General features: G+C 42.9%; 2 protein-coding genes across 2 annotated transcripts; one reads left to right on the top strand and one right to left on the bottom strand.

Annotated features, from left to right (window-relative positions):
• Positions 1–55: 55 nt before the first annotated feature.
• Positions 56–7,738, bottom strand: fnbp4 (formin binding protein 4). The gene is made up of 17 exons (XM_084555501.1): positions 7,468–7,738; positions 6,866–6,937; positions 6,641–6,771; positions 5,641–5,821; positions 5,262–5,409; positions 5,001–5,103; positions 4,548–4,892; positions 4,202–4,394; positions 3,966–4,102; positions 3,786–3,890; positions 3,336–3,469; positions 2,172–2,335; positions 1,638–1,972; positions 1,403–1,520; positions 1,014–1,207; positions 726–883; positions 56–628 (listed from the first exon to the last, which is right to left on the bottom strand). Exons 1-17 carry the CDS (start codon positions 7,589–7,591, stop codon positions 541–543), a joined length of 2,730 nt encoding a protein of 909 aa, XP_084411627.1. The 5' UTR covers positions 7,592–7,738; the 3' UTR covers positions 56–540.
• A 223-nt stretch (positions 7,739–7,961) lies between these two features.
• Positions 7,962–10,728, top strand: LOC311495874 (seipin-like). The gene has a single exon (XM_084555518.1). It carries the CDS (start codon positions 7,976–7,978, stop codon positions 9,239–9,241), a length of 1,266 nt encoding a protein of 421 aa, XP_084411644.1. The 5' UTR covers positions 7,962–7,975; the 3' UTR covers positions 9,242–10,728.
• Positions 10,729–10,968: the final 240 nt, after the last annotated feature.

Genomic DNA, 10,968 nt, shown 5'->3' on the forward strand with positions numbered 1-10,968 from the left:
AAACAACTTAATGGAAATATACTGAACACACACAAAAAAACAAAACATTTACCGATTAAATTGGAAAAAAAAGTTTTAATAACTTTATACAAAATGTACAAGTTCAATGACATGACCTCCCCTTGCACAAACACGGGTTATCCTATTATACAGTTTATGTACACAGTTGTAAAAATGCTCATTAAAATAGACAATCCCACCAATCTCTGGTGGTCATCCATCTACATGGGGTTTATACAAAATGGTGGTCAAAGTGCTGATAAACTAAATCAGCTCAATAAATTTGGCACATTTACAGCTGTGGCTACAAAAAAATAAAAAATAAAAAATAAAACAGGAAATGGAACATTCAAATCCCTCTCTGTGAATGGCCTGCCATGTAAGGGCATCTAAATGTCTCCATCATGAACAAGAAAAATGGTTGAGAAACTTCACTGATCATGAAACATTTAACTTAAGCCAGGGAAAGAGGCCCTATAATTATGGTGGGAGTGGATTTATAAAAACACTGACTGGGCTGCTTATGACCCAAGCTAGATGTTACGTGCTGTTCAGCTTCCGTTTCTTCAGGCGGTCCCGCCAGTTATCGGGAAGTGCCTCAAAGTTGGCATTCTTTGAAGCTTTTCCTCTGTAGAATTAAAGACAGAACAGCAGTTACAACAACTGCTACCAGTTAAATGTCATAAATTAGACTATTATAGTGATTGGAAACTGTAGAAACATACGTCATTAGCTGCTGTTGCTTCCACTCCTCGATACCCTTCTTGCTGAGCTGCTCTCGGTCCTCGTCACTGGAGCTGCTCTTCTCTTCCTCATCCAACTCCTTCTGGATGCTCTGCCACTTCTTCACCAGAGAAGGCATTTTGGTCTTACTCTTCTTTGACTACAGACAGGGGAAGCAAGCAAAAAGTTAAAATTCAACTCCAAGTTAAGAAGATCAATTCAGAAGAACTTTTATAAAACTTTATATGCTCCTTTGACACTTAATTTTCTTCATCAGCCCCAATTCTTACCTTATCCTTTTTTGCTTTCTTGGTCTTGTCTATGGGCAAAGCTTTGGGGCAAGGAGGTTCCAAAGGTGGCTGGGATGGTGGCAGCGGTGGTTGAGGAGGTGGGGCTGGGACAGGTGGGGCAGGAGGCTCACAAGGAACCAAAGGGGCAGCGACAGCAGGAACTCCCCAGTAGGCAGTTGCCGACATTAGAGCGGCTGCAGACGAAGACAAACCGTACCATTATTGGATTGGCATCTGCATGTTGCTAATCATCTGGATTTATGTATGGATTTGTCTTAAAATGTGGTCAGTACTTGGTTCAATTTACAATTAACAAATAAATGTATTAATCTTATCACATATTCAACTTAAGTTAACCTTGTACTGAAGTTTTTTGCTTTGTTTTTTACCTGCAGTGGCAGCAGGCTGGGTGTAGAGAATGGGACTGCTGCCTATAGTAATGGCTTTATTCAGCTGAGACGCTTTACGTTTTTGTCCCTTCCCCAAGGGTCCTGATGAGTCAAGGATCTATTCGAATGACAAGAAAGAAGTTAAAGTTGTTCTGAGTTCACATGCGTAGCATTGCCAGGCACCGCACTGAAAGGAGTATATGGATTAAAACGTAAACTTAATTTACTCCCATACCTTCATACTCGCAGTGCCAGGAGGTAAAGGTGGCCTCCCACTGCTATCCTCCTCAGTTCCAGGGGCTGGAGGCTCATCATCATTATCATCATCCATCTCCATTTCCACCTCCATGATTTCTCCGTCACTGTCAGGAGGAGGAGGAGGGGGAGGTGGCGAGCCTTCAGGGAGAGGTGGAGGTGGGGGATAGATGGGAGGTGGAGGAGGGCTGTCTGGAAGTGGAGGTTGGGATGGAGACCAGAAAGAAGCACTGGGCTGCGTAGCAGGAGGAGGCGGAGGGGGAGGAGGAGGTGGTGGTGTTGGTGGTGGTACAGCAGACACATGGGTAGAAGATCCTGTTAAAAAAAACAAATATGGGATATAGTGAAGATATAGTTTTGTAACTTTGGTATGATCTTAATGCAGCACAGCATAGCATTAATGTTAAATCCAGAAACGTACAGGTACATTAAAACAACTTTTTTTTATTAATAAGAAACGTATTTTATACCTAGTCAAAGAACTAAGTTACAGCAGCAGTAGTAAAAGACTGACCTGTGACTCCACTGGCAGATGCTGATGTCGTTTTGTTATCCCCTTGGTTCGAGGTCTGTGTCCCTTGGCTGCCTTTCAGGTCCTCCTCTTTGTCCTCCTCTGTTGGGAAATCCCACTGGGACTCACCAGTCCGGTCCTTCACGTAGAAATACCGCCTGTGCTCTCTAAACAGTGGGACAACAGAGATAGAAAGCAAGAGTCTCAACCGCAGGACTTGAAACTTGCTGAGCGCCATGATACCCGGGGACAGTGGGGTGGACAAGGGAGTGGACATAATGTCCACAATAGTGGGTATTAATGTTGGTAAGGACAGCGCTTTTAGCCATCCTGAAAAAGGGCCCAATTAGAGTGTGGTTATGGGTGTGGATAGGGAACCCACCTTGCTCTCAAGAATAAATAAAGCAAAACAAATCATCTCTAGGTCCTGAAAGTAGCTTTGAGCAGCTCACATCACGGTTGTCACAATTGTTCTGTTTTAGACAACCATTCCCTCCCAGACACAGGAAGACGCCAGGGAGGAAGAACCATCATCATCATCATCATTATTATCAACAACAACAACAACAATAGGCCAGAAAATAACAAGTGAACAGTCAACATTTTAGATCAAAAAGAAGAAAAAAAAACAGGAAGACATATGAAATAGAGTTGGTCTGACCTGCTGGATTCCCGTCAATGCTCCATCTTCACCTTTTATATGATGCGTGACACTCGACGTTTCCAGGGCATCACTGTCTGCATTGCATTCTGGGGGTTGTAGTCCTGTAAAGTTCAAAGCTCTCCCAAGCAACCAACCTTCCTAACCATACACCCCCTCTGAAATTTTCCACTGAGTGGACCCATAATCATTTTGCAAATGCCCTCAACGACCCGGGGCTTGAAAGTCTGTTACAGTAATAGGGAGTCATCTCTGTAGCAGGTATATTTAAGGAAGCAGGCTGGCCCAGAGTGGATGCTCCCTTATCAGTACGTGCAAGGACTGCATCACAGAAACCTGAAGAGTCTGTTTCTGTTAAGTATTTTGATCCACACGGACTGGATAAGCTTCTCCCCAAGTCATGTTACAAAGTCTGCAACCCCGTCAATGAGGGGGGTGTAGTCACACGGTAAGATTTTTGGGGGGGACGAGGGAGTTTAGAGATGTGAAAGGTAAGGAGCGCGTACCTGTCCCAGTGGCAGGACCAGCCTTTAGGGGCGGCGTTAAGTTCGTAATATTTTATATGTTCGGCAGCTTCCTGCAGCCTGCGGCGAAGATAGACCCCATTCAGAGCACCCTCCCTCCAGTCAGCAATCCGCGTCTGTAAAATACATAAAGCAGAAGGAGAAAGAAGAGACACGAGTGAGATAAAAGCCAAGAAGGTCGAAGGGGAAAAATTATATTTAAGACATAAGAGCCGCAGGACAGATGAGTAACACACAAGAGTAATTATAGTACGATTCCAGCATGACACCATGTGATGGATTATTATGAGAATTTTAAATATTAAGTACTACCACATGCCTGTGAAAAATTATATGAAACAAAATTAAGTGTTAAATATTTTAAAAGTCGTGCTGAGATAGCATCAGCTGCAGGATGTTATATTGCAAAAAACTGAAACATTATCCTCTCACCTCAGTTTGAAGCAGAAGCAACTGAAAATTTGAGATTTCCTTCTTGTTTATCCCCAGGAACTCCATTTTGCTGGTCAAGGTGTTCGCCAATTCTCCGATCTGAAACTACATTTTATTCTGCATAAGAATATGTCTTCTTTGACGTTGCAATTAGATTAGTAATAATGACGTTGTTGTTACCTTGAGCTCAGGCGTTTCCACTTTGAGCTCAGGCGTCTCCATCTCTTTCACAGGAGGTTTCAAAGCCGCTTTGTCCTCAGAACTGTCCGTTTCCTTGTCCTCTCCTTCCACAACGCTTTCTAAGACTTTAGGAAGTGCTAAATGACAAAAGAGTGGCAATGAAATTGACAGGGGGAATTTTTAAATGTAATCTCACCCACACCACCACTAACACAAGTGTCAACATTTAAACTCACCTGTCTCTGTGTTGTCCGGTAGGTCTGAGCCTCTACTGTTAGAGTCGGGGCTAGCAGCAGAGGGGAAGGCCGTCTTCCACCTGTTCTTCTTCACTAAGACACCACGAGAACCAGAGGCTTCCTGGCTGGTCTCAGAACAAGGACTGGAACCCCCAGCACTACCATCACCCTCCTCCAGTGCCCGGAGCTCAGCCTAAGAGTCAGGTGTTAGGGAGAGTTATAGTTACATTACTGCATCAAAATTTGATGCCAATATGAAAAAATAACCGTTGTGCACTAAACAATGGCTTCAACGTAATTCCTGCCAGTTATCAAAGCTGCAGAGTAAACAGCATTAAATGCTGACCTTTTTCCTCTCCAGAGCAAGCTCCAGCTCCATTGTGTCCTCCTCCGTCTCCTCTTCAGCATCCGAGTTGTCTCTGGACTGCTTCTTGGTGCATACGTCTTTCTGGGCAACGGGGGCCGATTCTGTGTCACGCAGAGGCGTAGCAGGGGATCCCACAGCGCGAACACCCTCTCCATCAGAATCCAAACTGTTCTCAGTCTCGTCCAAACCTTTGATCAGTCTTTTTCTCCACTTTTCTTCTGCTTCTTTCACTTCAGAGGGGATCAGAGGACCAAGGAGAGATGCAGCAACTCCTTTGCGCTCCTCCTCCTCACTTGTGAGGCCTACGACGCTCTCAATGACTTCCTTTTAGACAAAAACAAGAGGGCAATCCATTTAAGATCAAATCAGCAATTCTTCAACAATGTCAAAACCTGATAATTTATCTTGGCATTAAACTTAAATTAAACTTGCCTTTGTTTTGGTTTCTTTCACTAATGTTGGGGCTGCAACAGAAGCAGCATTTTCCTCTGCGTAATAACCTGCATGGGCTGTGCCATTGCCATTGACAGTAGAGCTGCAAAGAAAATACAAAAAAAACATAATTCAAGGCCAAAGTTCTCTTAGAGGAATACAACCAATAAATGTGTATTTTCATGTTGGTACAATTATGTAATCTGGCTTTTTAAAGTAAAGATTCCATTTCACAAACTTATAATAAAACTCTTCTCCTACCTGTTGGAACACTGCTCCAGGCTTTGCACCTGATCAGCTAGATAGTGTGGCAGCTCCCAGGACACCTCATTGGTCAGAGTGTTCCAGTAGTAATAACAGCCGGAGTTCTCGTCCCATACTTCCTGCCAGTCTCCCATTTCTACACCAACTGGAATACAAACATATCCATGTTATGTCTCAAGACAAAAGGAAGCATATTTTAACAATATATTACTAATAACTGAATGATTTTATCAATGTGTAGAAGTTTGGCAAGCAGAACCAAAATGGTGTCATGCCAAAGGTGCCTGAATGTCAATATTCCTTTGGAAATAAGTGTCTGATTACGCAAACTAATCAAGTTGCTAACAGCAAAAAATATGGGATTGCTGACAGTTACCTCCAGCAAGTGAATATTGAGTATTATACTCAAATTCTGTGCTTTGTTGGTTCTGTCCTTCGCCAGCCGCAGCATGCTGAGAGTTAACTGCAGGTTTGGGTGGGATGGCACTGGCATTTGGAACCGAGGGATTAGACGTTGCATCATCTGAAGTTGGCTGAGTTGTGATTGCATCAATTTCCTGCAGTGAAAGAATGGCAAAGAAATTTATCATTTTGACGACACTCTGCTGAGCACTAGGCGTTACCCAAATTACACAGGAAAAAAAACAAAAAAAAAAAACAAGCCTGCAATCTCCTTTGTACTCCAATTTGCATACTGTCACAATTTTCCCAGATATGCTTGGGTTACAGATTTAATTAAAGTCCACCTATTCCATTCAGATTACAACAATGAGCTGCCATCAGAGCTTATTTTGTCCATTTTTTTCCATTTACAATACTGGAACATTATTTCTTATAAGGCTGTTTAATTAAGCTTACTTAAAATACGGATAAGACAGATAGAAGAAGTAAATACATTCATTACATGACAGGTATATACACTCACTTGCCATAACATTAATTACAATATAGGAAAACAATGCATTCTTATTTACCAGTCCTGTGATAATGTTCAAGTTCGTGCTGAAACAATGTAAGAAATGTGGTATTTCAACTGGATGAACATTTTGGAAGATGCAGTCTGTGGTGCTGTTAAACATGAAAGTGTTTCTGTTATTTAGCCTGGTCCACTGACTAAAATAATAGAAGCATGTGCCAGTAGAACAGAATAAAATTCAAAAGTACTACAACCACACATTTAAAAAATGAAATCACAGATTAATCAACACCACTCATGTTGTTTAAATCAAATGCTGAATATCATAACTTTCATAAAGCCATGATTTAGAGCCAATGTGATATATTAGGTACATTATCTCCAGTGTACCTAATGAAGTGGCAAGTGAGTGTTAAAGGACAACATAGGTACGTCAAAAACAAATCCCTTTTATACTCACAGCCATGAAATTGGCCAGTGTACTGTCAATGTCAGATGACTGGTTGTGCTGAGAGCTTGCAGCTGTGCGGTTTGAGTCTCCAGCATCTTCGTCATCACTGTCCTCATAGGCTCCAAGCAAAGACAGACCCTCTACACGAGAAGAAAAAGCAAAACTGTGAAATCAGATGCCAGTCATGTCTTACTTCATCTGCTGGAGAGACACACAATCACACAGTTACTTCACCTGTGGCCTTTACAGCTGGAGTCTTCATGTTTGTGACTCTCACGAATCTGTGCCCATCGCCTTCCTGTTCATCTATATATATATATATATATAAAAAAAAAAAAAAAAAAACAACATCAAGAGTTTAAAGTTGAGCTTCAAGCGTTTCAACGTAGCGGTAACGTTACATGCATTATTTGACTAGCTAACACAAATTAGCTTATCGTTAGCTTTATCCATCCACACCGAGCGTCCTTATATTCACAAATAAAATAATATAAGCGTCAATATAACTGTGTTGTGTGTGTTAATTACATGTGAGCTGTCTAGTCTTGTCTTTTGTTATAAGCCTATCTTGGCAGGCCAGCCTGAAAACGATCGCCAAAGCTGTCCATTTGCTAACCGCTAGCTTAGCATGCTAGCCAACTTAAAGAAACGCAGAAGTGTGCTATATCTGTCAATTAGATACGCGTAGGTGGCAGAATATATTTGGAGCGGGTGATATCTAACTTAGCAGCTGTATTTTACTCGGTAGGCCCGTTCTTCGCATCTAGAGTACATAGCATTAGGCTAGCTAGCCTAAAGCCAACATGCTAGCTGAGGTAACCTGTTGTTAAATGTACCATCGGATCCCGAGGGCCCTTCTTCCCTCTCTCCCGTGGTCCCGCTGCGTATTCCGGGCGGGGAAAGCTGTATGATCGTTCTCCGACCGACCGCTCCCCCAGCGAGGCGACTTTTCTTTCCCATCTCCGTCTTGTTGTCTGCGGGTCTGCTCCTGTAGCGTCGCTGGTGCAGCAGCTCCTCTTCGCTGGTGCTGCCTCGAGCTGGCACAAAAGGTGGTTCACTTCCGGGTCGCAGGGTTATATTTTCGCCTGGAGCTGTAGAGTGCTAGTTAAGTTGCTAACGAGCTTAAACTGCCCCAGAGCAGGTGAATAGAAAACATTAACCACGCCTTAGAAACATAGGATATATAAATTTACATTTTTATGTTTGTCGAGTAGTTCTCATGGCTTGTAGATCAAAGTACCAGGAAGTAGCTCGGATTCCGAGTGAGTAGCAAGTAGAAGCGACTTGACATGGGGGGGTGAAGATAAGCGATTATACAGTTTTGGATGGGAGCCACCCACACAGATGCACGAACATAAAGACCCGCCACAGAGGCAGCAGTCCACAGGACTCGAAGGAGGAACGGGTGTTCAAACCAGCACCAGAGGAGGAGGAGGGTCGGTGCTTTCCGGGTCGAACACGATGGGGAGTGCGATGGGACCAGTCCTACACTGGCTGCACGATGTGGCAGCTGTGACTCTCCTCAAAGCCCGACGGACATTGTTTCAGGCTGCCATCCTCTTCTGCGTCCTGGTTCTGCTGCTCTGGGTGTCCATCTTTCTCTATGGGAGCTTCTACTACTCCTACATGCCCACTGTGAGCTTCTCCACCCCCGTGCACTTCTACTACGCCTCCGATTGTGATGCCTCAGGTTCGACAGCACTCTGCTCCTTCCCCACAGCCAACATCTCGTTCATGAAGAATGACAGAGATCAGGTGTTGGCAAACGGTCAGCCTTACCGGGTTTCTTTGGAGTTAGAGATGCCAGAGTCGCCGGTGAACGAACAGCTGGGCATGTTCATGGTCAAGATGTCTTGTTACACAAAGGGTGGGAAGACTGTCTCATCAGTGGGGCGATCTACAATGCTGCATTACCGCTCCAACCTCTTGCAGAGCCTGAGTACTTTATTCTTCTCTCCTTTACTCCTGACTGGGATGACTGAGCAGAAGCAGCTCATAGAAGTGGAGCTCTTCTCAGACTACAAGACGAATGCTTATCAACCCACTGTCGGTGCAGTCATCCAGATCCAATCCAAGCGGGTGCAGATCTACTCAGCCCAGCTCCGTATCCACGCGTACTTCACCGGTTTACGTTATGTTCTCTACAACTTCCCCCTGACGTCTGCCGTGATCGGCGTGGCCTCCAACTTTGCCTTCCTGAGCGTCATTGTGCTGTTCAGCTACCTGCAGTTCGTGTGGGGCGGGATCTGGCCCCCAGATCAAGTAAGAGTCAGGGTAATGATGGGGGACAACACTCGCATCCAGCAGAGGAGAGAGGAGGCTCGGAAGCGCATGGAGAAGGAAAACTCCTATGCGGCGCTTGATGATCCTAAAGTGATTGGATCGGTGAATGAGGCGTCTGATTTCCAGGAAGCTGACACAGAGGCATCATCAAAGAACTCCTCTGTAATCCGAGATGCCACTGATGTGCGAGTTAGCAAGGAAGAGGAGTCTCATGACTCTGAGGAGCCCGAGGAGAAAGACACCACAGATGTGTTGGACGGATGCCCGCCGCCTCAGCCGGGTGAGACGGCACTCCGACAGAGACCTGGACCGTGGATGAGCCTGTGAACCGTGCCACCTCACAAAGTATCCGTAGTACATGCTCATGTGCTCGATAATGTCTTATCACTCTTCAGTAGCTTCAGTGTAATGCGGCAGATATTAATAAACTAAAGCTAACCTGCTGTTTCAGTTGGACTAATATCGCATGCATGATAATATGTTACCTGTGGTGTTTTAGCTGGTTAGCCTTTGATCTTGTCTTGATGACAGTTTACCTCATTGTTACTTTGACCTATGACCTTCTGATCACAGCACTATTACAAGTTTAATGTTTGTGCCACTTGATTTTTTGCTGGTGCTTATCAGAAGGTGCTGTATTCCAGTGCTAATTTGTACTATAGTGTTGTCTGCTGTCTGTTTTTGTCTGTTTTTCGATTTAACACCAGTCAGTTTAATCTGCTCACGTTTTACTATTCTGAAATCTTTAAGTTGGTACTTCCTGTGAATAACTGGGTCAAGCTTACGAACAATATTTCCATTCAGAGTAAACACAGTGACTATTTTTGATTAACACCATTTAGTTTTTGAATGTAGTGTAGAAGCCCTGTGTGTGTCTGAAACAAAATTGAAAGTTCTCATGAACCTTTCTCTAACAGCCTCTTTCAGAGTAATTGGATTTGGGGAATTTCCAGTAAAAAATAAGCCTTTGTTTTTATTAACTTCCCAGAAAAAAATCTGCAATGGCTCCAGCCTGAGGGGTATAAGCAATTTGTCACGTTTATTTATTTTTTTCATCATGCAAATAGATGTTCTTTCTCCGTGTAACGGATTATTTAAGTGCCGTAGCACATTTAGTTAAGGCTTCAACGCTTTCACGTGGCTGTGTTCATTCCATTGGATCTTTGTGTTCAGTATCTATTAACTTGCAGTTTACACTCTGCAGTTTGGTGTTGTGAAATTGGTATTTATTTTGGTATTCATTACACCTGAGACATTTTAGATGGGTCTTCTAAGTAATGTACATTTTATGAATACGTGTGAAACATGTTTATATTTAAATTTGTTGAGCATACAATAAGAGAAGGATGATTGAAGTTACTGTTTTGAAACAGATGCTATTTGATGAAGCATGTGGATTGAAGGTGATGCAGGGATTGCTGGTGTATAGCTTAGCCTCCATGTGTTTGACCTCCACCTCAGGGGTGTTTTGGGTTTAAGTAAGTTTATGTAAGGAGCTAAACAAGTTGTGTTAATGTAGGACTTTGAACCAAAGATCTTGTCAAATAGGATGCGCTCATAAGCTGTCATCTTAAGATACAGTGCATGAGTAGGGGTTATTTATGCATTGACTAAAATAAATAAACATATACAGTAGCAGTGCATGCCTCTTTGTTTTTGTTTTACTAAATCAAGTAATCACAGCTCTACTACTACCATTTCTGTCAGTAGAAAGTTTTTGCAGTGATAATGTTTGTGCATATAGTAGAGTTTGCAGAAAATGCACACGAGGTCCTGCAACCACTATGTGTGTTACAGTTTGTAATTTCAATTTGCGAAATACTGCAATCTCCAATAAATATGATTTCAAAAGATTTAAAGATTTAAAAAAATATATACATAAGCCTTTCTTTCCTACACCAAAATTGGGAATATAAACATGCTTTTCTAATCATTATGCTTACGTTTTAGATAACTGCTACTACTTTTATACTATAATTTTTATGCTACTCTGAGATTCATATGAATCAGAAGCTTGAATGCTAAACACACATCTGTAACAATAGGGCAGTAGT

The sequence above is a fragment of the Chelon labrosus genome (assembly GCF_963514085.1).
Source record: "Chelon labrosus genome assembly, chromosome: 11".
Taxonomy (NCBI): Eukaryota; Metazoa; Chordata; class Actinopteri; order Mugiliformes; family Mugilidae; genus Chelon; species Chelon labrosus.